This window comes from Aulonocara sp. 'chitande type north' Nkhata Bay, linkage group LG20, assembly GCF_057382095.1.
Source record: "Aulonocara sp. 'chitande type north' Nkhata Bay isolate Kocher_YH1m ecotype deep benthic linkage group LG20, A_spYH_male_GT1.1, whole genome shotgun sequence".
Lineage (NCBI taxonomy): Eukaryota > Metazoa > Chordata > Actinopteri > Cichliformes > Cichlidae > Aulonocara > Aulonocara sp. 'chitande type north' Nkhata Bay.
Window position 1 is genome coordinate 36,745,099 of NC_141363.1, and position 26,436 is coordinate 36,771,534.

Here is a 26,436-nt window from a genome sequence, read left to right on the forward strand (position 1 = left end):
GGCTGGCTTGACCGCGGCTCACAAATGACGGCTCACTTTACTGCGGTTATTATTTTTGCAGTCCGGCAGTTTCCAGTGTACTTTTTAAAATGAACGTATGAGCGGTGACATTTCCATCGCTGCCCCTGAAGATACCTCACTCCTGTCATGCAAGAGTCCATTCAATTGGGAAATTTGGCAGTAAGTCGACTATCCCATTTAACACACCATCACAGGAGGAGTTAACCTGTAGCAAAGCGTGTGGTTAATCTTCTCTGTGCTCAGCCACGGGCTTCAAAGTGCTGCCTCACAGGTTGCTCTCAGCCAGTCTGGACGTTTCCTAAACTGAGCACAACTTCAAGCCAGGGATGAGAATATCTGTACTGTCCAAGAAGCTGTGGTGCGTCCACAAACAGCTAATCCTTGTGCTCACTCCGCTCGTGTTTCTGCCTTTACTTTTTACTCTACCGGAGAAGGTGAGTGAATTTCTTTGTGCCACAGTTATGCACCCACTGTTTTCCAAAAAACTTACACACAGAAAGCACGGTTGTCCTATTATAAATGCATAACACAGGTGCAAGCAGGAGATTTATGTTTAAAATCAGACTAGTTCGCAAAGGGTTTGGTCCATCTTTATACTTGTTTTGATTAATCAGAAACTTACAGACATGCTTATATAAACTGAGATTTTTTAAGTAATAAATTTAGTCAATAATGCTAAAAACACTCATCTTCTACTGTCACTACAACCTCAATGCTTTTTACTCTTGGTTAAGCACAATAAAGCTTTTGCTGGGAGTATTTTCACTGTGCATACTCCGTGAATCATCTGATTCAGCCAAAGAGTCAATAATGCAAACCTAAAACTAAAAAGTGATTATTATGTTAATGCTTTCATGTTAACGATGTAAAAAATAATGTTGTCTGTCTGAAACACATATAATGTGAAGGATACACAAGTTACTGAAAACATAACGTGTAATCTGCTTTCTTTTTTCTTGTTAAGTCTTTGCTTTGTTTTTTAGCTGTTTTTTTGTATTATTGCACAAATATTATTGACATGTTACTGATCTTTTTAGGAGGGAAAATGTCTTTACGTGGTGGTGCTCATGGCTATGTTTTGGTGCACGGAGGCTCTCCCTCTTGCTGTCACAGCCATGCTTCCAGTCTGCCTCTTCCCAACACTGGGAATTCTTCCAGCCAAAAAAATCTGCCCTCAGTACTTCATCGAGACCAATTTTCTCTTCCTCAGCGGCCTTGTGTTGGCATCATCGATTGAGGAGTGGGGCCTGCATCGCAGAATAGCCCTAAAGGTCCTCAGTATTGTTGGAGTAAAACCAGCCTGGTGAGAAAATAACTTTATCAGAAGGCAGTTTAAAGCTGATGAGGATTCTGTATTTATCCCATTTTAAGTAATACCTGGAACTTATTTTATTTCCCTGTGTTGTGAACCTCTGTGCTGTCCAGAAATACCTAAGTCACCCTACATGTCCTTTTCACGTCTGTTTAAATAACATTGTCACAAAATATGGTAGCTAGTTAATTCAGAAAATTCTGCAACAGGGAGGGATATAATAATAAAACATAAATGTCTGAATCTTTTGCACAGAACTACATTTAATTATATTTTTATTTTCATACTTAGGGTTGTTTACCGAGTTTAAGATTGTGGACTGAATTGTTTTTCCAGGCTCATTCTGGGAATGATGCTGACCTCATCCTTCCTGTCCATGTGGCTCAGTAACACCGCCACAACAGCCATGATGCTCCCTATCGCAAATGCCATCCTGGAGAGCCTGTTTGGTGATCTGGAAACCCTAAAACAAAAGTGCAAGTCTGTCGAGGATCACGAGAGTGCCATAATAAATGGTACGCTGTCAGTTTTCAAACTTATACTGATGACAAATCAAGGTTTTCTCTGAAATTTACATCTTAATATACTGAATGAAAGTGATTATCCTTTGAGTGAGAGAAAACGTTTGGCCAATTTTAAATCTTTTTTTGGCTGAACCAAAACATTGTTTAATTCAGTCTTATTGTCTTCATAGTCATTCAAGCAGCAAAGGGCATTGCTGTGACAGGGGCGAATGAACATTAAACACTTCATCTTCGAATGAATAGTGAATGAAGACAGGTTGAACGTTTATCATCCAACTGTGTCTCTTCACAAAATATGTTTCATTCTTGAAAGATGATTGTTGCATTGTTTTAACCTTGTTCCCAAGAGCCTTTAATATATAATCTAATATGTGAACTTTGTGCAGCGTTTCCAATGCACTGTCTGACAACAAGTTAGTGAATCCTGAAGTAGTAATGGATTAAGGGGGCTTTGTTGACTCAAAGTCAGCTATTAAATAAAACAAAAGTACACCACTGTAAAAGAGCTGAAACTCACAATTTAACTCATGTTTGGACACTTTGAAGATTGAGTAAGTTAGTTTCACATGTAACCCTGAACCCTGTCAAAATCTATTTGATTTATTTTCTTGCAGGTCAGTCTACTGTAAAGCTGCATTCACTGCCCTCAGTGCCAACAGAAAAACAAATAATGGCAACAGAAGGGTAAGAAGCATTTGTGTTTTGTTTTATATTTTTATTTTAAAGACATTTCACTCCTCTGATGTCTTTGCTAAATCATTACACAAACAATAGATGTTGAGCTTTGCTTAGCTTATGTCATGGTTGGCTGTGTGGCAGGCAAGCAAGCAGGAGTGGTGGACCCAAAATGCAGAACTCAGACACGGAAGTGAAACTTAAAGCGCAGCTTTATTGCTGAAAATTGAAAAACCTCGTACTAACTAAACTCACCAAAAGACAAACAAAAGTCTGAACAGAGGAACTGAGGACTGAAACACTGGAAAAGAAATACTAAACTGGAGCAGGAGACTCCATAAAACAGAAAGAAACAGACAGACTTGACACTGAACGAGAGACACAACCTAAGAACTAATCGCTCACAAAGAATAACTGAAACATAGAATAATACTAATAAACAAAGCATGACAAAAGGATCAGACTACAAAGGAATATAAGAACTGAAAATGCTGGGTCAAAGTGACCCAGGACTGTGACAGTACAGTACCCCCCCCCAAAGGGTCTGGCTTCTGACAGCCCTAAACAAAAAAACGAAACAAGAGCGAGAAAACAAGAGAGAAACAAAACACAAGGAGCCCAAGAACAGGAATTACTCAAAACAAATCCCACTGGGTCTACCATGAGTCCACTAATCAAAAGGTTCAGGAAGCCGACAGCACAAAAGTCAAACAAAGGGTACTCAGGGGGACGGCCCCGCGGAAGGCAAATGGCCTATATTTATAGTATTTAGTATTTATTTATTGTCAAGAACAATGAAATTGCGTTTGGGGCTTCCATACAACCCAAAAAAAGCGCATTACTAGTCCCTAAGGACCCCAAAGCGCTTTACATATCCAGTCATCCACCCATTCACATTTACACACTGGTGATGGCAAGCTACATTGTAGCCACAGCCACCCTGGGGTGCACTGACAGAGGCGACAGGTAGCGGAAGGCAGCGGCGGCGGCGACGACAGAGCTGGTCCGGAGGCCGCCCACGATGGCGACGACGCCCAGCCAGTGGCCTGGAAGGCGGCCGGCGATGTTGAGGGGCTGGACGTACATTGGACCGGGCGAAGCTGAAGGCTCTGAGGCAGGACCAGATGAGAATGGCGCTGCAGGCGGCGGCGTGGAAGCCGGAGACGAAGGCGCTGCAGGCGGCGGCGCAACAGGCTGGACGGATCCCTTGGACCCTTTAGCAGAGGGTGACAGCTGGGCAGGCTCTCCAGAAGCCCCAGCGTATGAGGTAGATGCAGGGCCAGAGGTCATTAAGACCACTGGTTGACCAGGTGGGTGAGAGTACAGCAGGCTAGGGGACTGAATTGAAGTCTGAACTGGTGGCCGTTGAAACGGTTGTGGTGAGAGTGGAGTAGGTGATGGAGTAGATGACTGCACTGGCGGCCAGGCGGGTAACTGGGCTACAGGCAACGGGGACACTGGAAACTGAGCCGAAGGTGGCGACTGAGCAGCTAACTGAGCAGAAGGTGGCTGCTGGGCAGGTAACTGAGCTGAGAGCAAGAGAGCAGATGACACTGGTTACTGAGCTGCAGGCAGCAGTAATGATTGTGATGGAGGTTTAGCAGGCCGGGCGGCTAGCTGAGCTACAGGGGCTTGAGCTAGTGACTGAGCTATGGACTGGAAAGATGACTGAATTGATGGCAGGGTTAAAGACTGACAATACCAAGCAGCGAGGGTTTCTAAGAGGGTGGCTGAGTCTACTTTGCCGGGGCCACCAATGCCAAATAATCCAAAACAGAGCCTCGCTCTTAGTTCTGTTATGATTCGAGACAGCTCACTGATGTCTGGAAAACTCGGGGGAAAACTTGTAGTTGACAGGAAATCATCAAAAAACACTACCTGAATCAGTCTCTTGGGAGTGTCCACAGCATGAATTACAGCCCGGCAATAATCCAACAGCTGCTCTAGCAACTCCTCCTCCCAGCCTAAAGGTGAGTCCACTGGGTCCATTTTGTGGTCGCGTCGTTCTGTCATGGTTGGCTGTGTGGCAGGCGAGCAAGCAGGAGTGGTGGACCCAAAATGCAGAACTCAGACACGGAAGTGAAACTTAAAGCGCAGCTTTATTGCTGGGAAAAACCTCGTACTAACTAAAATCACCAAAAGACAAAAGTCTGAACAGAGGAACCGAGGACTGAAACACTGGAAAATGGAGACGAAACACTAGAAACAGATCACACAGCCAGTTGAGGGTACAACACGATAGGGAACACAGGAAAACACAGGGCTTATATACACAGGGGAGTAATCAGGGAATGGAAAACAGGAGGGAGACACAGCTGGGAGGGTTTGGGGTAACGAGACACGAGGAGCAAAGCTAGACACACTGAGATGAGGATCAACCTTTCACAATAAAATGGAAAACAAGAAACAGACACAGACTTGACACTGAACTGAACTTATACTGAACGAGAGACTCAACCTAAGAACTAATCGCTCACAAAGAATAACTGAAACATAGAATAATACTAATAAACAAAGCATGACAAAAGGATCAGAATACAAACCATAATACAAAGGAATATAAGAACTGAAAATGCTGGGTCAAAATGACCCAGGACTGTGACAGCTTACTGCGAAGACTGGAAATGAGGTAGATGTAGTTCTAATGGCAACAAAATCCAAGAAACTATCCAGGTGCTAGTGCTATGAATATAAGGCAAGTTTAAAATACCCAGGATATATTTTCCTCTCTAGCATCATTTACCCTGATATCACGTTAGATGAGAGAGTGGTGTGATGTTCACGTTTTTGTGGTGTTATATGACAGAAGTGGCATATACACAGCCAGACAGAAGACATGTGGTTAGGTCTACTTACAGCAGAACTGCAAAGACAAACTATAATATTAGAAAAGCTCTGTACAGTAGTGTAGTATTAAAAAGTGTTGCATGAATATGACGGTGCTGTGGAATGCAAAACTGAAAAAGTGTCATATAAATGCAGACCTTGCAAGTCAACAGACTTATAAGTAACATAATTCTGTCATTAAAATATGAGGACCTGACTGTAACTATAAATATGTTCTGTTAAATTAGCAGGCGATGCTGTTTCATGTGCATCTAAGAGTTTTTGCCTTAGTTTTTCATCTTCAGCCCAGGCAGTGTTAACTGACCCGTAATGAACAGATGAAAACCAAAAAACAGATTTCAGATTGATAAATTTTCTTGGCCTTATGCTTAGGTGCCCTGTTTCAGTGTTGTAGTACTATAGTTTAGGTTTACAGAACAATACGGTTGCTTTAAATTGCTTATAGCAAACAGGTAAAAAGGACCTGTCTTGACTGAGGCTCATCATAGAAAGAAAAGAACTTTAGATGTTCTAGTCCTAGAACATGCTGTTACCGAAGCACTGAAGCCTGTGCATTTTTCAGGAATGGAGGCAGTGATTTTGTACATGATGATCTCTGATTGTGAACATGACCTGCTTTCAATCAGGCTTTCACAACAAGGTTAACCCTTAAGTAACCCTTCTAACCCTTCTAAGCCCCAAATCCTGCTTCATAGTGCAGGCATCATTCCCTTCGTCTGTGTTAAATTTATTTTTTAATTACTGAGCTTTACATTTTACAGACTGTGAAATACAAAACTAAGCCAACACATATGAAGTTTGCGGATTCATTTTGCCATACAAACTAAAGAGTAATATCCAGCTGTGCAAACTCTGAAGTTTGTGTAATAATTCACATTTTATGTAAAATAATGCTTCTGAAAGGACTGATACACCAGAACTGACGGACCCGAGGACAGCTGAGGAGAGCCGAGCAGAGGCGCAGTATCAGCTCAAAGTCTGGAAGGGGTTTTTGATTTGTATCCCTTATGCTGCCAGTATCGGAGGAACCGCCACACTGACGGGCACGGCACCTAACCTCATTCTGATTGGACAGCTGAAAAGGTAACTCTTTTGTTTTTGTGTAGCATTTAAACAATGCTGATTCAGACACAGAAGTGATATGTTTCAGTGTGTTTAACAGTTATAATTTTGTCTTTCACAGCTACTTTCCAGACTGTGATCTTATCAATTTTGGCTCTTGGTTTGCATTTGCTTTCCCACTCATGCTCCTCTTCCTGTTTTTGGGATGGCTATGGATTGCATTTCTCTACGGAGGATTGAATACAAGGTTGTGTATCTTTTCTTGCTAAATTTTTCAATAACACCATCAGCATTACAGGATACAAAAACTGGACCATTCCATGAGTAAGGTCTTTATTTTATGAAAGCCAATGTTTACATTATGTGTTCAATTTTTTGCAGATTGTGCATCACAAAACAAGACAGGAGAACCCAGGCAGAAGCCAGAGCCAAGGCACTGATAAAGGAAGATTACAGAAAACTAGGGCCCATAAAGTGAGGACTCGTGTATGTCTTGAAATCTCATGCAATAGATGCTGGATGTAAACTTTCTAGGACATAGTCTTTGACTTACTCTTATTCTGCATTCATGCTTTCAGCTTTGCAGAGGGAGCCATCTCTTTCTTTTTTGTACTGTTTGCCGTTCTCCTCTTCACAAGGGATCCAAAGTTTGTGACCGGCTGGTCTGTGTTTTTTAAAAAAGGGTAAGAGAAGCTGACTTTTAAAACCTTGTATGAAAGCTAGCACATTGTATTCTGGTTCTGTGCTCTATTAGGTGTCCATTTCAATTTTGTGCTCGTCTTGCTGTCCTTCAGGTACGTTTCGGATGCAGTCACCGGTGTCATCATTGTGTCTATACTGTTCTTTTTTCCTTCACAAAAGCCTTCCCTGAGATGGTGGTCCGACCCTCAAGGTTAGTGATAGCATATCTGCTAAAATGCCATTTATGAGGCATCATTGTCTCATTTCAGTTCTATTTGTTACCATATATAGGATTTTCTGTCGCAATATTACAACTTTGATAAGTCAAAAGTTAATATCTAAGACCAGATATTTGTGGAAAATTCAAAGATTCTGTGTCTCTGTTTCTAGAACAGCTTTTGCAAAACACAGAAATTAAGCTGAGGAATGTTAATAATATAGATTAGAGAGTCTGAGGAAAGTTCCCGTCTGAAAGTGAGACTGTAGTTTCTCTGTTTCTGTGATTAGAATAATCTCTTAAAGCTATGTGGACACACTTTGGGTTTTTTTCTTTGTGTGTTTGTGTACTTGTATTTTGGATTACTCGTGTTGTAGCTACATGCCTGAAACGTCCATTTAATAATCAAATTCTGGTGAATCTTTTTGTCTTGGTGGACAAAAAAAATGTCTTATGGAAATCATTTTATTGATTTGGTTAACTCCAAAATGTGAATACAAATGCGAATCAGCATCCACTAAAACGGAGAAGCGTGTGTGTATGTGTGTGTATGTGTGCGTGTGTGTGAGTGAATGCTTATGTTATGTTCAGCTGGTCAAATAAACAACTTGATGCTGGAAAAGAAAGCAAGCCATGTGGTTCATCTGTCACTGAGGGTCACATTATTCGAATAGAGTGGGTTCACTCTATGTCAAACAGAGTAGGACTTTTAGCTCATTAAACTAAAAATAGAGCAAATAAATACAAAAATATGGTAAAACTACAAAAGAATATTTGGTAGAAAGCACTAAAATGTGTATGTTAACATGCCAAATATATTATATGGTAGACTATATGGTTTGCTGCTAAGCAGTTTGGTAGTAGTTTGATTTTCAACTCATCCATATGTTAACGTGTTCTTCACCACAACCCTAAACCCAGAGATACTTCTTCCGCCTCTTTAAGATTCAAGATTTTTATTTGCCATTTGAGCACAGGACCAACAGTCCATGCACACTGGAATTCTTGTGCAGAGCTCTCCGGGTCAAGTCAAACTTTTTACAAGATAAAGACAAAGCAACTAAAAAAGGAAAATAGAAATAAAGTAAGGAATGGAGATGTTATACTGAGGCAGAATCTTTTACTACTCATTATAAGGTTAACAATTAAGTTTAAGGATTTTAATCTCACATTGTATCGGTGCACAACAGCCTTTACATTTTTCTACACATGATAAACATTTTCTAATTGTTTTATCTCACATTTTTCCTCAGCTCTAAACACTCCTTATGTGCCTCTCCTTTCCTGGAAAAAAGCCCAGGAATCGGTTCCTTGGAATATCATTATGCTGCTTGGAGGCGGCTTTGCCATGGCCAAAGCTTGTGAGGTAAAGATGTTACATATAATATGTATGTAATACATATAATACATCAACAATGTTTCCTGTCTCTGTGCTAAGTTAAAACTGCTATGTGGTGCCTATGGTGGCAGCCAACTTTTTAGCAAATATTTTGGGACCATTTCCCCCAAAATACCAAAGGAAGCTGTTATTTTCAGTTTGCTTACTAATGTTTCTTTAAACCTCTATAGTTTAGAGTGGAAATGGAGGAAATTAAAGTCTACTAAGTCTGTTTATTAAAACGTGTCTCTGCTCTCCTTCGGTTGTCAGTGCTTTGTTTGATTCAAGTTCTCTGTTTTGGTTTCTTATGTTGTTATTTGATCTTCAACCTTTCACCTCTGTCACGTGGCATTCTGCAGGAGTCTGGACTCGCGTCCTGGATGGGAGGCCACCTCCAGCCTTTGGCTCAAGTCCCTCCTGCTGCAGCTGTGATGTTGATCACTGCTTTCCTGGCTTGTTTCACTGAGTTTGCCAGTAACACTGCCACCATTATCATATTTTTACCTGTCATTGCTGAACTGGTAAGGCTGGTCTTCAACCTAAATATATAAAATTTTGCATACAGTTTTAGACTGTATGCGAAATTAAAGTGAAAGTACAGTATATCATCAGATTATTTTTTTTATTCCTGTGTTATATTTTAGCTGAGAAAAATATCTTCACATATCAGTTTACCTGTGTGAGGTACAAACTCATTGCACCATGTCAGTGCAATCAAACTGACACAGATGACCATCAGGGAAACAAACTGGACGACTGTCTTACAAGATAAAGAAGTCAAAGTGAAGGGTGAACACGTTTTGCTGTCGACCTTGTCCTTTATGTCACTCAGAGGTTTAGTGGTCTTGTTAAACTTTTGCAATAGATGTTCTTATGTTTGTAGACTGTTGGACATTAACTGTTGTTAGACAATTATTATCTGGAGCTTAAGTACTCCAAGACAATGGCTACACAGGAAGAATAACCACTTAATAGCATGTAATTGTATAGGCTAGGTTTAAACTTTAGGATACTAAGCTGTTATTACAAACACAAACAGGCACAACACACATTTTGCTTTTACTGTATTTGAAGTTGTACACGCGCTAAAATAATAATTTAGTTTATCTTCTGGAGCTAACAAGTGAATGGCATTTCCTATATTTTTATTTTTCTCCCATTCTGCAGTACCTTCATTAGTGGTGTTATTATTTGTTATTTAACTGGTTACTGAATTCCCATCCTTGAGCTGAGTATTTTGGCCATCATCATCTTGTTTTGAAACTGGAAGTTACAAACAATGGGTGGCGCTGACAATAAGACTTAAAACTAGTGATTAAGACCACAAACCCATCAACAAAGTGTTAAAATAGTTTATAGATCGAGGGAGACAAACATCCATTTTCACACAGATCCCAATACAATTGTTTTGTAACTAGCAAAGTTGCCTCCATCTTGGTATACAGTCTATAATTATATAGAGTGAACATGTGATCACGTTAACACTAGCATTTAATAAAAAAAATAAAAAAAACTATTCTGTACATAGTTAGTTCATATAAGTACTGTAACATGATTTTTCAGAAATGTAGTCAGTGATGATTAAGGCTTTAGGATTTAAACAATTTGTAGGCTAGGGTCCTAAAGCACACAATAAAAGAATTGACTGATTGACCGTTATTGCATTTACAGCCCATATTCGTTTCTTAATTAGTTTCTTAATTTTTTTAAATTAATTTTGTATATTAAATGTTAATTGGACTCCAGAGAGCCATGCAAACCCAACTCCTGTATTATCTGTTTTTGCAATGTATTGCTCCAAAATGAAGTATATAAAACTTTTATGCTTCTGTATTTTGCTGCCTTTGCCAAATGATAATGAATGTTCTTTTCACCTTTGTCCCCTTACTGTACTTTAAATTTAAGATTCTGGATTTTCACTCTGAATAAGCATAATGGGCCTTTTTATACATCCTGTCATAAACATCTTTTCCCTCCACAGGCTATTAATGTCTCAGTGAACCCTCTGTACTTCATGATACCTGCCACAGTAGGATGTTCATACGCCTTCATGCTGCCAGTGTCCACACCACCCAACTCAATTGCCTTTGCATCTGGACACCTTATGGTGAAAGACATGGTAAGATCCTCATTGGCTCTTGACGTTGAAAATATTACACAAAATTACAGCTTATGTTTTCCATTTCTGGTTCCTCAGGTGAAAACTGGCTTTGTGATGAACATCCTGGGTATCCTGTCAGTCACTCTGGCAATGAATACGTGGGGCATTGCCATGTTTAATTTGAATACTTACCCTGAATGGGCTCTCCCATTTAACAAGTCTGCTCTTGTGACCAATGCGCACTTATCTGTGGCTCAGTCGCTTAATGCCACGTTGTGATCACACACCAGATTTTAGCAAGAAGTTATTATAGAAGAAGTACCAGAAGAGTGAGCAGGGAGGAAAAACTGAAGTAGATACAGTTGTGATCAGAGGTTTACATGTACTCATCGTGGGCATGTGTGTCTCTGTAATTTAGGGCCTTTAATGATTTCTTTGAATTCGAGATTTTAATGGGTGGGATGATTACACAGCATACATGTTTCATTGGAATATTTGGGATTTTTGGTCATTAGACATCTACCAATGACAGTGAAGAATACTGTTGATTGACATAAATAAAGTAGTGGGTCACCTAGGCAACCAGGACCTGAAATGTCCACAAGTGACTAGGTGGCAACTTTAAAGCAATATATGCCGTGAAAATTGACCCCTTCCAACTGTACATATATTTCACATACATCACATTGGGAAGACAGGGAGAAAAAAGAACTCCACCCAGACTGAGCTCCTACAGGCAGTTTGAGAACAGAAAAAACACAGCAACACTGAGAGCACATGAACACACCATACAACAGAAAGGACGGGCATCGGAGGCATTTGGAGGGGAGGAGGGGGATTGTACATCTGTCTGTCTATATATTTGAGCCTGTACATATACTTTTGACTTGTGGATTAGAGAAAATCCAAAGTAAATTCAAACTTAAGATGAGATAACCTTTATTAGTCCCTTGTGCACCTAAATATTTTTTTAAGTCATAAAAGACGCTGTAAAAGTCATTCCACCCATTAAAAAGTCTAGTTCAAAGAAATCATTAAAAGCTCAAAATTACCATGACATTCATGCCTATGATGAGTGTATATAGTTCTTCACTACAATTGTTTCTGTACTGTCACAGTCAGAAAACACATTTTTCCAGCTGTTAATGATGCTTTGAAAAGGTTATCATATATATATTTGACTGCCTTTTTAGGGTCTCAAAGGTCTAGATTTTAAGCTGTGAACAGATTTGGTACAAAAATGTTAAGTTTTAAAGACAATGAAGCAATACATGAACTCAGTTAATGAGAGTTGATGTATTGCTAAGTTTAAAAACTGCTGAAGTATTTTACTCTCTGCTTTCTTAAAACTGAATTAGAGCAACATCTAACCTCAAACACATGCTTTGAGCACTGAAGAGTGTTTTATATTTTTTAAATAATCAGTCAGACTGCGGAGTGTGCTGTTTGTATCGTTACTACAGGCTGACCTCTGCTGGAAGAAGGAATGAGACTGTGAATAACACTTTTTAAAGTATATATTATGGTTAAAATCACTAAAAGATTGTTACTTGTTTATGTTTCACATGGCACACTGCTAAAGCCATACCACATAAACAACATTTTAAATCATTTTCTTTATTATATTATGAATCTTGACTAATGAATGTGTAACTTTTGTTACATGGTGATCTGCACTCATATATTGTGCTGTCATAAATAAAGCCAGTTTGTAACTTGATGTTGTTTATGTATTTGTTATGCACAGTTTTGTTTTGTTTTAAGTGAGTTCCCCTGTTTGTATCAGGAAAGTTTTTTAAACTCTTGCTGGAACATTGCGGCCCCTGCACACACACATAGACACACAGTACAAAGCACAAAATTCCTTATAATGTTCTCTTGGTGTTCTCACATGCCCCAACAATTGTTAACTTGTGCAGTAATGTGCTGGTTATTCAGTGTAAGCGTTGCCACAGCAAAAGGTCTGTAGTGTTTAAATGTGAAATCAGAAAAGTTATCCAAAGCTAACAGACTGTAACCAAATGTACTAATTTGTACAACAAATACAAAGGTTACAGGCAAATAACCTTTGACCCAAAGCAGATTCATAACTGTGACTTGATGCTTTTATTTATTTTGTGTGTTTGTTATTCATAAAATTTGAAACAAAAACCAATTAGTATTTAAGACTCAAAATAAATAGGCCTACCTTTTTACCACAATAAGTAATTAAGTATTTTGTGTATCTTCTCTAACAACTCACACTGTGTTCACAGCCGACAGGTTAGCTTACTTGAATAAGTTAAAGTAGGCTTTGAGGAAGGCTTTTAGGAGCCATGGGTACAGCTTTCATTACAAACAGATATGCCAGCACCGAGTATCCATCATAGTCCTGAGTCCTGACTCAGTTTTGACTTCTTATGATCTTTTTAAACTTTTATTGTTTTTAGGGTGTCTGTCTGCCTTTGGGTTTATTGATTAGAATTGAATTCATTTGTGTTAGTTTATTCCTGCCTACTCAATTGTTTTCTGCCGATTACCCCTGTGTATCTTTCAGTATAAATAGCGTCAGGTGTCCTTTATTGTGGTGTCTCATGGATTTGTTATTCTTCTTTGGATTTTTGGATTTTAGGTCCCTTTGCCCATTTAAATATGACAGCCCCTTAAACCTGAATTCTTTCTGATGTTCACCTGACTCACTTGGTTCCAACAGAAGTCTAAGGAAAAATAGCTTCGATCTCCTTCGAATGTTTGACCTCATTAAATTATTTCCGTACGTGTTTGTGGTCTCAACACTAGTTTAAACTCTTATTGACTATAATAGAGTGAACATCACAGTTCCTATTAGAGTCCAAAAGGGAACTAAAACAGGGTGTGCTTTCCTGGAGCTGGTGTAACAAAAGTAAGCCAGGATGTCCAAGCTGTTATGTAACAAATTAACAATCCCAAGACACAGTGCCAATAAACTTCCTACGTATTCAAGACCTGTGTGAAAATTATAATCCATTTGGTAGGTAAATAAACAAGGCTTTCGGATTGAAGATGTAACATTAGCTTGTCTGCAGTTTTAGGGTCCTCCAAGGAACCTTGTGATTTTTTTTGGCATTGCTTCCACCAAACCGAGTAACTAAGGACACAGTGGACAAAACGTAAAACACAAGGTGGTTACTGAATGTCAGCTTTTATTTGTTTAAACTTGAAGCAATTCTGATGTTTTCTGATGTTCAATTGGACAGAAAAGAGAAAACAAACCCACCTTCATGGGTTTCTTGCCTCCATTCAAGAGCTAAAAAAAAAAACATGTTGTTGCTAGATATAATTGCCTAATATAGCTTATTCTCAATTATATTCTTAATTCTTAGCACCCAAGCTCAGTTGACACAAGACAGAAAGTAAATTTCAGTGGGGAACGTAACAATGACAAACCAGAGGAATGATGACACACAAAAGTGTTATGTCATCTAAACTATTTTCAGTTTAGAAGAGGAGTTATAAGCAAAGTGCTCTGTTACTTGTATTGTCAGTGTCACCATCATCAAATCATTCTGAAAGCGCACTTTGGTTAGTGTGACCTGCCACATAGGGCTTATGAGTGTGTCATGCTCTCCATATGATTTTGTGTCATGTGTGGTTTAGATGCAGAGGGACTATCTTTTTTATTTTCCCACGTGGAACTTGTAGGCAACCAACATGACAGTGACTGTTGCGCAAAGTTCCCCTTTTTAGCCTTTACAGTCCACCAACACTTCCTGTTTATTTTCTCAGGCTCCTAATTTCTTAGAGAGGATGAAGATGATCACAGAAAATTTTGTTTTGCTTGTCAGGTAGGAGTTGATCAATTTTTTTGTTATTTAAATTATTTATATTTAACTGTTATTATTATTATTATTATTATTATTATTATTATTAAAAAACTTTTGTTTTCCACTGTGTCTTTTACAAACCCAGGCATTGAAAATGCATTATTTGTAAAATAACACGATAGGGAGAAAATAGTTGCATGGTTTTTTGTAACGTGCAGAGGGAAGAAAAAAATAATGTTTTAGTTTAGCATATGTTTCAATACTTTAGCCTTATAGATGTTGTTGTTTCTCCTCTGATCTTGAGTTTCTATAGATTGAGCATAACGTGTTGCTTTTTTAGATGTTTTAGCCTACTTTCCTTTGTCAGACAAGTTCTACTTTAGTGATTTCTTGATTCAACTGGACTAACAATTCAGGGCTGGTGGGAGGAATTAAGCTTTCCAAAAGAGTTAATTTGTGATTTAGGGGGAAATTACTTTTTTTTACATAGAGCCAGGTTTGAATAGCCTTTTTTCCTTTAATAAATGAAATTATCATTTAAACTTGTATTTTGTATTTGTTTGTGTTGTTTTTATCCAATATTCAGATTTGTTAGACGATCTGAAACATGAGACAAATATGCAAAAAAAAAAAAAAAATAGAAAGGGACAAATACTTCTGTACTGTTTAGTGTTAATAAGAAATGCTTAGAGCCACTTCTCTGTTGAATCTTTAAATATTCTAAATATAAAGTGTTGTATTGTTTTCTCCTCAGAAAGAGAGCAGGATCTTGCAGACAGGCCTTAACGTCTCTGCTGTCATACCTCTGGGAAGTTTACTCAGCACCTTCTCCTGCAGGCAGGGACATCCTCACTCTGCTGTCTCTCTGTTTCACACTTGCCTGTGTTACTGGTGGCTTGCTTCACCACTGGCTGTCAAAGAGTCTGAGATATGATTACGAAGCGTCGGTTCAAACTGTCAGTATCTACAGCGTGAGCATGTTTCTGGTCTCCTTCCTGTGTCATCCCCTGCGCTGTGTGCTAACAATGATTCTTCCTACAGTCTGCACCAAACAAGGACGGAAACTCCTCATCACGGCCTCTGTCATGATTTTGGTGCTGAATGTCATCCCTAATATCACAGTAAATGTGGGAGCAGTGGCACGCATCCTGAAATGCACTGCTGAGGGTTTTGCAAAGACTTTATTAAACTCATCTGAACCTTTGAACAAAGCCAAGACAGACCTTGTTGAAGAAGCCATCAAAGTAAAGTGGGAGGACTTGAGCATTGTTACCAACTTAAGGACTTTGGATCATTACACACATATTGATGTGTCAGATGTCAAAAGCATGTTTACTAAGATAATTGGGAAGATAGAGGTCAACTTCTCACATGCCAGGAACCTCCTCAGAGAATACAAACTGCTGTCAAACCGGATTCTTGCTGCCGTCTTTGTTGCACTGCTGATCGCTGAGTCTGCACGCTACTTGAAATCTTATCTGACATCAGTTCATTTTGATAATGGGTACATCTCCAAAGAGCTCTTGCAAAAAATGCCAGTTAATGAAAGGCCAGCTAAAAATAAAATCAATCTTGAAAACTGTAAAGTAATAAGTCAGGAATGTTCCTCTTGTTTCGTATCACTGATTGTGGTAACTTTATATTTCATTGCAATAACCCTAATAGTAGTTTTGGATCATGTTGTGTACTGCATAGTTCAGATGATTGTGCCATGGTTGCTGGATTTTCCACCTACATCTGCTGTTATAAGTGTCAATTATAAGGTAAGACAGCACTCGCTCAATTTAATCTTTTTATTTTCTTTTTGGCTTTTTGGAGTCTTTTATAAATTTGTTTTTCCTTTTAGGTTCAGTGGTTCCCCCCTGCGTTTTGTATTATCCCACAATCCTGCATCAAACGGGAGCTGGTAAACTTCCACAGGGATTACAAGTGGAATTTCAGCCCTGGGCCATCTCTCTGTGATGTGACAACTTCAGCTCCAAACCTGGGAGTCACACTCCTGCTGGGATGTCTCTGGCTGATGAGCTACTTTCTGGTTTTCCTCGAGGTTTACGCAAGGCGGTTACGCAGAAAAATCTCTGCATCCTTCTTCAGAAAGCAGGAGGAGAAGAGAATAGCTTACTTGATGAGGAAAATGCATGTGAAGCAAAATAAAAAACACAGAAAAGGGCACATTTCTGTTCATGTGCAAGTTTGAATGACATGTAACAGCTAATGAATAGACTGCTATGGCAATGGGTTGCATGTTTAGCCCATTTGGATCAACTTATCTAGTGGTACTTTCACTTTGTGATGTAACCAAAGTCGTGTGGATGTGTAATTTTGTATATTGGTATGATCTGTCCTGTTAGCCTTTTAATTCCGAACTCTAATAGAACAGCTTTGCTTGATTCACAGTTCAAAAAGTTATCTTATACTGGGCTTTGGTGCAGCCCCTCTCTTTATTCTCTATCCCTACTCACACCCATCAAAGCCAACTTTAGTTGTTTTTTTTTTATTTGAGGCTTTTTGCAAACAAAAGGTTCATGCCCACAGAGCTGTGTATTTGTGTCGTATTAAGGCTGTTCAACGACTTCATACAAGAGTAGAAATAACAGAGCTGTCTCAATCCTGACCTTTTGGCTCACAGGGCTCACAATGTTTCTTGTTTCATTCGGTGGTCTTCGTTGTTTCTGTTTTGCAAAATGTAAACTGAATACAGTGCATCCTGTGTATGAGTCACAGTTATAACACCTTTCCTCTGTAAGTGAGTCAACACTCAACATACGCCTCTTCAAACCCTGTGGTTCAAAGCGATGCACCAACACTTCTGCTGAATCTGCATCTTGTTTTGGACAGAGACTCGCCTGGTAACTTTTCCCCCCCATGATATCATCACAGAGCAATGTTTTCTGTGTTCTCTTTTATTTCTTTTATTTCTCTGCAAGTTAGCCTTTTTTTGTTTTGTTGTTGTTTTACCATCCAGCCCCACTAGATGCCACCATGGTGCTTTGGACAGCTGGGGACAAAGACTAATAAGAGGTGGTAGTTCCTGTCAGGAAATGAACAGTAACAGGTCGGATCTTACAGTTTTTGGAACACTGTACTGACCCGAATACCTTTAATAGATTAAATGAATCTGTTTCATCCACATGTTCAATGATTCGTCAGCTTATTTTAATCACAGTGCCCCTATTTCCTTTCTCTTTTGCATATCAGTATGCTCCTGCTTAAAATTCCCATGAGGCTGTGAGGGTTTATTTTAAGACCTCATCCCAGAATATTAATAGACTTCTTCATTGTCTATTTTTACTCCTGACTTTTGGCCACTTCACAATTGTCTCAGCAGTGTAGAGATGATAATAATAAATGATTCATGTTTTGTCTGATATTATGAGTTATTGCTCCTGTGTTACCGTATAATAAATAAAACAAAATAAAAGAAATCACTTTATCATCCTTTTTATGTATATTTTTCATAAACTCTGACTGATACCTTTGACTTGACAAATAATGTGGCCTTCTAAACACACTAACTATAATCCTCATTAAGCTTTCATAACATGAAGCAGTTCAATCAGAAAATTACCTGTTCTGTAAGTTTTTTTCTTCTTTGACACTGTTACATATTCATTACACGCAGTCTGCAGACTGAAAATCCAAGAATCTGCGTGCATTAGTATTCTCAGTGACAGCCTTGTCCAAAGACAGAGGGTCAAAAAGCTTTTTAATCTGTTTTCAATCACTTCTGATTTTGTGGATGACCAGTGTTATCATTTTTTCTGCTATGGGGAGCGCAACTATTTAACAGTATCAGCTCTACCCTCACATGTATAATGCCAGAAGCTGTAAAAGCGTTCCCAAATGTGCATCATGGGAATAGCAAGACTCTTAATCTTAGGATGTCTGTGTCTGTTTGTCCCTCTGGGGAGAAGAATTATTCTAATTCTACACACTTTAGAAAACTGGAGAATTTAATGTAAATTATACAAGGAGAAGAGTTAACTAAATTACATCTGGTGTCCACAAAGGCTGTACTTAATACAGCAATTAGTGCTATTTTAATTGCATGTTCAATCATTCCAGTGGATGGTGTGTTGAATTGCATGGTGCCTGCGCTGTTCTTTCAGTAATTACAGGGTTATAGCCACAGAAGCTGACATGATGTTCAGGGCTTGGATGGTAAGATAAAATTGATTTGTACGTGGTGACTGTAGGAGGTGGGTTTGGATATAATGGTGTGAGATGGAGGGAGGAGTATATTGGGAAAGGAGAGAGAGGGAGAGAGCGAGTGAGACAGATGTGGGCGACTGGAGCAACTCTGAAAGAGGATTAAGCAGTCACTTATATTTCCTGGGATACTGCACCTGGGTACTGCCTTTCACAAATGATGGTAAGCTGCCAATTTTTTCCCTTTATCATCTCATTATTTTATTTCCCTGAACTAAATCAAATCCGAACGTGCATTTTTGTTCCTTCCCGAAGAGTCTGGCATTTGTAGGAGAACTGGGAAAGTCTCACATTTTTGATCACCCTAAATGTATATTGCAGCATTACCTTGTGAGATGATTTTAAATGGTTACATTGCTGGAAATTATAGATTTAGTCTGCATGATGGCTTTTAATGCAGAGGAGAACAATCATTTCAATTTTGAGGGTTACATTTTTTTTTATCACATCCAAGCATTGAATAAAACCAGTGTTTAATAATGAACTGAATGAAGACAACATTAGCATTTATGAAGATGGGAGTTTAGCTTTTTAGAAGCATAATTGTAGCACCTTTTTAAATCAAGTTGCTGCTATTAATGTGTGCATTGATGGCTGTTAGGACTATTTCTTAAAATCTATTATCATTTACAGAGCTTGCTACAGTTATTTCATGAAGTGTGACAAAGTGATGTTTTCAAGCCTTGTGCCAGAATAATTGCAACAGGAGTCCATATAGGGAGGAGATTAAAGTGAGTGAATGGATCAACAAAGCGCTAGACTAAACATTTCACACAGTATTCTTATTTAAAAAGTGTAACCTTAACAAAATGCCTCATTTAACCCAAACTAGCTTGAACTTAATTGGCTAAGGTTATTGTGTGGGTCATTGTTTAACAAAAGCAATTTGTCAATGCTCATGTTTGTTCATCTTATAATGTATTATTATATTTTGTTGCATTTAGGCTGTCACACCAGAAAACCTTCAGGCAGTCTCTGTTGTTTCAATTTGACTTCTTGTTTATTTATTTACTAATTTTAAATTATTCTTATGATATGCCCCTTTTAATCAAGGCGCATCCGTACACTGGTTTTAAACTGTAGCTGGGAGAGGGAGTATTACACTTTTTTAAAATCTAGACAAGAATTAAAGGCTTTTACGAAAAGAATTGTAATATTGAACACCCTGCAAGCAAAACTGCTGTCTAATAATTTTGTTTCTCCACATTTTTGCCTTGAGGATTCCCATTTTGCCCCTGAAGATTAACTGAATTTTGGCAGCTGGACTTGAGCAAGATGGAGAACAACACAACCACCTTTCAGGATGTCAGTCGGGTTCTAAATCTGACAGAAATGCCTCTGAACCCTCTTGAAGAACAAGTCATAACGATATTTTTGACCATGCTCATTTGTGGAGTTGGGATTGCTGGGAATATCATGGTGGTGCTGGTTGTTCTGCGCACTAAACACATGGTGACCCCGACTAACTGTTACCTTGTCAGCTTGGCTGTCGCAGACCTCATTGTGCTCCTGGCTGCAGGCCTGCCTAATATCTCTGATGTTGTAGCCTTCTGGATATATGGCTACACGGGATGCTTGTGTATAACTTATCTTCAGTACCTGGGCATCAACGTGTCATCCTGCTCCATCACAGCGTTCACTATTGAACGATACATTGCTATTTGTCACTCCATAAAGGCACAGTTCATATGCACTGTTTCCCGAGCCAAGAGAATCATAGCTGGAGTGTGGATTTTTACCTCGCTCTACTGCACGATGTGGTTCTTTTTAGTGGACACAGATGAGACCGTCTATACCAACGGGGTGGTCGTCACCTGTGGCTACCGTGTCTCCAGAAGCCTCTACATGCCAATTTATTTCCTAGATTTCACTCTGTTTTACGTGATCCCTCTCATTGTGGCCACTGTGCTGTATGGGCTCATTGCCAGAATTTTGTTCATGAGCCCTCTGCCTTCGCATCTTAACGACCGAGCCGGAGGCGGGTCAGTTCACCAGGGGCACTCCAGTACCACCAACAAGGCCAACAAGGGTGCAGTCTCTGCAAGAAAACAGGTACTGCTAAGGTTATAAAGACAAGAAGCTTAGAGCAAAAAGGAAATAAAAGTAATAAAAGGGTTTTTTCTGAGTGGTTCTGAATAAAAATCCATAAACAGATTTAGGTTCAGTCCTAATAGGGTGCTTGTTTGGGTTCAAAGTGGCTTTGTGGATGGGTTTGACTATACCACAGCTAAATAACTCAACAGCCTGACAAGATAGTTCATAAACACGCTGAGTATTCCCAGAGGAGGAAACCAGTCTCTGCCATCCCCGCTAACCTGACCTTTGTAGTTTTGAGTGAACTAATAGAAAACTATTAGAGTGTTTGCCATGACATTTGGATTGGCCACTCACATCCCCCTCAAGGTGGGCTGTAATTGTTTTGTTCTTCAATTATGTTTTCATCTAGCCTAAGGAAACAATTGATCAAAATTTTCATTTGTCCAAATTATTTGTTCATAGCCAAAAGGTACCAACAATTCCCGTCAGCTTTCACTGATGAGACTAATTAACAAATGTCTTCAGGGCTAACTAGCAAAAGTAAGCACTATGAATGTCTTCAAGGACTTAAACTGAGTGCTATGATCTTCATATCAATGTATTATTTATCATTTGGCTCTCTGTGATAGCAGACTTTCTCACTGTGGTTGACAGGGTCTTTTATTCTCACTGCAAGCATGTTTGCAAACTATCCTGTCCTTATGTACAGCCTTAGAGCTATTTATGTGCGTCATGGATTCATATTGGGCATCCTCTACAACACTCACTTGACAGTAAACTCTGAGTCACGGCATGCAGTATGTCTGCTGAGATAATTCACATAATTGTATTCTTCCTCATTGTTATTCCTTATTTCCTTCCTCTGCTGTCTCAATAGATAACAAAGATGCTGGCTGTTGTGGTCATCCTGTTCGCTCTGCTCTGGATGCCTTACCGAACGCTAGTAGTGGTCAACTCCTTCATTGACCCGCCGTACCACAACACCTGGTTCCTGCTCTTCTGCCGGATGTGCATCTACACCAATAGTGCCATCAACCCCATCATTTATAACCTCATGTCGCAGAAGTTTCGTGTTGCTTTTAAAAAGCTCTGCAAGTGCCACTGGGGCCACAGGGAGGCCGAGTACAATGTGCCGATGTATTACAGTGTGATGAAGAATTCGACCCATGAGTGCAATGAACCGGTCACAGAGCAAGAAGAAGTCAGTTATCACATCACCCACAGGTCCAACATGACAGATGATGAAGCTCTCAGCATTTCTTCATGAATTTTCCTGAAGAAATGAAGCGTTTCAGTGATTGTGCGTGTTTTATCGGTCCATTGTTACTGGCTGTGGGTGCATGATAAATTAATTATGACAATGTTTAGGTTTTCTGTTATTTGCACCTGTTAAAAAATAACTACTGTGAAATCATTTTACGTGTGGTTTAATAGTTGTGGTACTTTGTGAAACAGTATTGTAACACCTATGTTGTAAATATCAGTAGAGTCTGTTAGTCCATGCGTTCATGATCTCAGTTACCTCGCCAAAGGAGGTTATGTGATTGATTCAGTTTGTTTGATTGCATGATTACTCAAAATGTTATAAATGGATTTGCATTTTACCAGAGGGGGGCAAGGCCCAAATGAGAAGTTATTAACTTTTGGAAATGCTCAAGATCCAGGACTTTTTGGAAGGATTCTTTATCGCAGCACTTTGGATCATATCTTCATAAATACATATCGAATTGAGTTAAGAAAAAAATGGGAGACACTGTCTTGATGTTATCAAGAAAATATCACAAAACATTTTGCAGCCACATATCCTTCAGTGATTCGTTTTACGCATAACGTGGAGGAAGTTTTTAGTCTTGGTGGAGCTATGAAGTCTCCAGCTGCTCTTGTTACAATGTGCGCTAAACAAAATGTATTCGTTCTTCCAAATGCTTTGTTTTAAGACACACTGGGGATTTTATGTAATGCATGCTTTGTGTGCGTAGCTTGCCTCAAGACATTGTCCAGCCTTTGTAACTAGTTGTGTCAAGAGCTCGTTCTCTACAGCTAAGCCTCTGCAATACATGGCTCTACAAATGTTAATAACAACTGAACTTCTGCTCTTAGTGTGCTGAACAGTCTGAAGTGGCCTATACTTTGCGATAAATCACACTTTTTACCAACACCAATGATCCACACACACCACAGTCCATTATTTTTCTCTTTTTTTCCCCACAAAGGACTACATTTACTACATGGAAACAAGATAATATAAACAGCTTAAAATTTACTTTATCTGTGGGCACTGAGCATTTCAGACTGTGCAAGTATATCTTCCATTGCATCCTAATTTCAACATGACTAGAGGTCCATGAAGCGAGAATATTTGAATTCCTGCACAAATATCGACAACTTTCAGTGTTTCAAGTACATAGTAGCAAATTCTTTTTTCTTTATATCCCATTAACCCTCATCGTCTCTTCCCTGAATTTAGACTAACGTATAATGCTAAAAACTAAGCAAATCTTATCCCCTCATCCATCCACCAAAATTATTCCAGACTACAAAGGATTTTTTTTATGCAGGACATGTTTGTATCATTACATTTTCAGTCCTGCAGGAAAGAGGTAATGATCACAGAAAGCCTGATGGCAAACACATCCGTTTTGATTCGAAACATTAAAATACAGCCAAAGGAGATCTAACAACAAGCAACAGTATTAAATAAATATTGTGATGCTAATTGGCATCAACAAGTTTGCACTCTCCCTTATCTTCTTATTGTTGTGGTGTGCTGCCAGCTGTATCAATGCGTGTCTTTGCACCTAAATATATGCAGGTCCATTTGTCACTTAGTATGTAAAGAACCAGTGTGAGGCCCATGTATTAAACATTTACAAATGTTTTGCATATATTGCAGTTATCTATTCTGTACTTGACTATGGAATTTTGTAAACAAGCTTGTGTTGCCCTGTGAACTGGGATTAACAAATCCCCTTTACACATCTAAATGTATTCATTATCTTTATGACAGTTTTGTGTGTTGAAATTAAAATAAATCCCTACCATATTATTCAGGCATTTCTTTTAGAAAATAGGGATTTAATGTAGATTTGCTTTTGTGAAGTTGATTCACAAGTACAGTGGGGAATTAATTATTTGATCCCCTGCTGAATTTGTTCTGGTTTGCTCACAAAGAAATGAACAGTCCCAGAAATGCAGTAGTTTCAGTAGTTTCATTTTAACCCTCTCAAGGCAGGCGTTGCAGATTTGCAACAGTTAAAAACTAACAACCTGATTACCCCACATACATATTTTATGAGGTTTTTTTTACTCAGAAGTACCACTGCAGGACTTGGTTGTGCATTAGCAACAAAAAGTTCAATTTGAGCCTGAGAGGGTTAATGGAGAGAGACAGAATATCAACCAAAAATCAAGAAAAAATGCATTACAAAAAAATTTATGAACTAAAAGTGAAATAAGTATTTGATCCCCAAGCAAAACCCTACTTGATGGGGAAACCTGCATTGGCAAGCACGGCGGAAAGATACTTCTAGTAGTCGGTCACCTGGTTTTCACACATCACAGGGGGGATTTTGACCCACTATTCTTCACAGAAACTCTCTAAATCCTTTATGTTTCTTGGCTGCCATTTGCTAAATGGCAAAGCTTCAGTCCTATCCACTGATTTTCAAAAGGTTTTAGAATTTCTTCTTCTTTAGCCACTTCTTTGTTACCTTGGTGGTATGTTTTGGGTCATTATCATCCTGGAAAGACACATCCATGCCCCACCTTCAGTGTTCTGGCAGAGAGAAAGAGGGTCTCAGCCAAGATTTTATGTTACATGGCACCATCCATTGGGCCTAAGTGTGAGAGCTGATGTTGTTCGCTACCCTTAGAAGAAAACAGCCAAAAAGCATAACGATTACACGTCCATGCTCGGCTGTGGGGGTGGTGTTCTTTGGGTCATAAACACCATTTCTCTTTCTCCAAACACAGCAGATCGAGTTGATCCCAGAGAGTTTGATTTGTGTTTGAGCACAGTATTTCCTCCCACGATTTCTGTAAATCATTTAGGTGTTCATTGGCAAACTTGACAGGCCATATCTGTGCCTTCTTCAGTAGGAGGATCTAGCAGCACTGCAAGACTGTGTAGCCACATAATGAGTTGGAGAATCTGTAATTCACTGGCTTACTGATTGTAACAGGATCAAATAACAATTTCCCCTACTATTGTTCTACAGGATATTTCAAGCAGCACATAGCTATTGTCCGTTTTCATCACTCTTAATAACCTATATCTGCTCACAATATGAATTAATTCCATATGCAGAGTTTCATAGTGAAGCACCACAAGAGCCTGACAAAGAGAATGAGGACGGAAACCTACAGCACAGAGCCAAAGAGAAGCAGCAGAAGCTGTTGACTGAACTCTAGGGTGTGAAAAAAGGAGCAATACTGTGTGTGTAGGTATAATAATAATACCACATGATTTATAATTCTCTCACATTGTTGTGGAGGACTTCTGACCCACTCTTCTTCACAACGTTGCTTCAGTTCATTGAGGTTTACAGGGATTTGTTTATACACAGGGCTCTTAAGTTCCTGCCACAGCATTTCAATCAGGTTGAGATCTGAACTTTGACATAGTCATTAAAAGAACTTGATGATTTCTTTTTCAGACATCCTAAAACAGATTTGCTGGTGGGCTTGAGAGCAAGCAGCTTGTCCTGTTCCATGACAGGATATACTGTGATAGGTCTCCACCAAACATGGTGCTCTGTATTATGGCCAGACATGTCCATTTTGATCTTGTCTGCCCAAAGGATACTGTTCAAAAAGCCCTCTGAACAAACCACCCAGTGACTGGGCTGTTTAGGTGCAGCTTTGCAAACTGTTGACATGTAGTTTTTAAAGAGAAGAGGCTTTCAGTTCTACACAAGCCGTGCTTGGTTTTGTTTCTCAGAGCCTTTCACAGTCTGACATTGGCATGAATTTACTGGGACATCACACTCCTGAGAAAATTGTAGCAGACCAGACCAGAAACCTGCCAAAATTGTTTTTACAAAGACAAGAGTACTGTATGGGTGACGTAAGGGTGTAGACATTAAACTGTGTACAATTCTGTGAAAATTACACTTTCTTTAAACTGTAGAGTAAATACACATAAAAATGTGTAACATACTCGATCATTTGTCATGCATTGCTGTTCTTACGAAGTGTGTCAGACTATATCACTTTTTTTTTGCTACAAGAAAAACAGGAAAAAATACATCAATTCCTGAAATAGATGAAAGGCTGCAGGCTGCTGTTTCAACACCGTCCCCTGTTTGTTGTCAGTTTTCATAGAAACTGCCCAGACATGCTAAAGAAATGACTCAAAGTAACGCAGACCAAATTTGAAAGAGATCTAATTTCTTTTAAAGCAGCTAGTCTGACTAGTCTTGGTTACCACATGTTGAATTGTTGTTTAAAAACATGCTGTGCTTCAAGCTGACAGTTGTTAACATGGAGTTGTCTGGCTGTAGATTATTCAGTCAGAAAATAACTAGCAAGGAGGTTTACTGAAAGCAGCCCTCTCCATACAACAATTCTTTAACCTTTAAGGGACAATTTA

The 26,436-nt window shown here is 39.1% G+C and overlaps 4 protein-coding genes across 4 annotated transcripts; 3 read left to right on the forward strand and 1 right to left on the reverse strand.

Moving 5' to 3' along the window:
* Nucleotides 1-12,531, forward strand: slc13a3 (solute carrier family 13 member 3). The gene is made up of 13 exons (XM_086277618.1): nt 1-455; nt 1,059-1,324; nt 1,670-1,848; nt 2,472-2,541; nt 6,283-6,462; nt 6,563-6,688; nt 6,823-6,915; nt 7,020-7,124; nt 7,236-7,333; nt 8,593-8,705; nt 9,077-9,238; nt 10,699-10,836; nt 10,915-12,531. Exons 1-13 carry the CDS (start codon nt 348-350, stop codon nt 11,095-11,097), a joined length of 1,821 nt encoding a protein of 606 aa, XP_086133744.1. The 5' UTR covers nt 1-347; the 3' UTR covers nt 11,098-12,531.
* LOC147306206 (uncharacterized) lies at nt 2,474-4,594 on the reverse strand. Its single transcript, XM_086277619.1, has 2 exons — nt 4,411-4,594; nt 2,474-4,061 (listed from the first exon to the last, which is right to left on the reverse strand). Exon 2 carries the CDS (start codon nt 3,820-3,822, stop codon nt 3,451-3,453), a length of 372 nt encoding a protein of 123 aa, XP_086133745.1. The 5' UTR covers nt 3,823-4,061; nt 4,411-4,594; the 3' UTR covers nt 2,474-3,450.
* Nucleotides 12,532-14,583: 2,052 nt separating the features above from the next.
* On the forward strand, nt 14,584-17,821 carry ocstamp (osteoclast stimulatory transmembrane protein). Its single transcript, XM_086278192.1, has 3 exons — nt 14,584-14,621; nt 15,355-16,363; nt 16,447-17,821. The coding sequence occupies exons 1-3, from the start codon at nt 14,584-14,586 to the stop codon at nt 16,795-16,797; spliced, it is 1,398 nt and encodes a 465-aa protein (XP_086134318.1). The 3' UTR covers nt 16,798-17,821.
* Nucleotides 17,822-18,889: 1,068 nt separating this feature from the next.
* LOC147306208 (thyrotropin-releasing hormone receptor) lies at nt 18,890-23,811 on the forward strand. The gene is made up of 3 exons (XM_086276945.1): nt 18,890-18,972; nt 20,029-20,861; nt 21,724-23,811. The coding sequence occupies exons 2-3, from the start codon at nt 20,085-20,087 to the stop codon at nt 22,111-22,113; spliced, it is 1,167 nt and encodes a 388-aa protein (XP_086133071.1). The 5' UTR covers nt 18,890-18,972; nt 20,029-20,084; the 3' UTR covers nt 22,114-23,811.
* The last annotated feature ends 2,625 nt before the right edge of the window (nt 23,812-26,436 follow it).

Bases quoted from the DNA above. Each gene is read 5' to 3' on its own strand.
- LOC147306206 (XM_086277619.1), bottom strand. From the start codon at position 3,822: ATGACCTCTGGCCCTGCATCTACCTCATACGCTGGGGCTTCTGGAGAG.
- LOC147306208 (XM_086276945.1), top strand. From the start codon at position 20,085: ATGGAGAACAACACAACCACCTTTCAGGATGTCAGTCGGGTTCTAAAT. The intron at 20,862-21,723 runs GTACTGCTAAGG...CTGTCTCAATAG, and splicing joins CAGTCTCTGCAAGAAAACAG to ATAACAAAGATGCTGGCTGT.
- ocstamp (XM_086278192.1), top strand. From the start codon at position 14,584: ATGAAGATGATCACAGAAAATTTTGTTTTGCTTGTCAG. The intron at 14,622-15,354 runs GTAGGAGTTGAT...TTTTCTCCTCAG, and splicing joins AATTTTGTTTTGCTTGTCAG to AAAGAGAGCAGGATCTTGCA. The intron at 16,364-16,446 runs GTAAGACAGCAC...TTTTCCTTTTAG, and splicing joins TTATAAGTGTCAATTATAAG to GTTCAGTGGTTCCCCCCTGC.
- slc13a3 (XM_086277618.1), top strand. From the start codon at position 348: ATGAGAATATCTGTACTGTCCAAGAAGCTGTGGTGCGTCCACAAACAG. The intron at 1,325-1,669 runs GTGAGAAAATAA...TTGTTTTTCCAG, and splicing joins GTTGGAGTAAAACCAGCCTG to GCTCATTCTGGGAATGATGC. The intron at 9,239-10,698 runs GTAAGGCTGGTC...TTCCCTCCACAG, and splicing joins TACCTGTCATTGCTGAACTG to GCTATTAATGTCTCAGTGAA.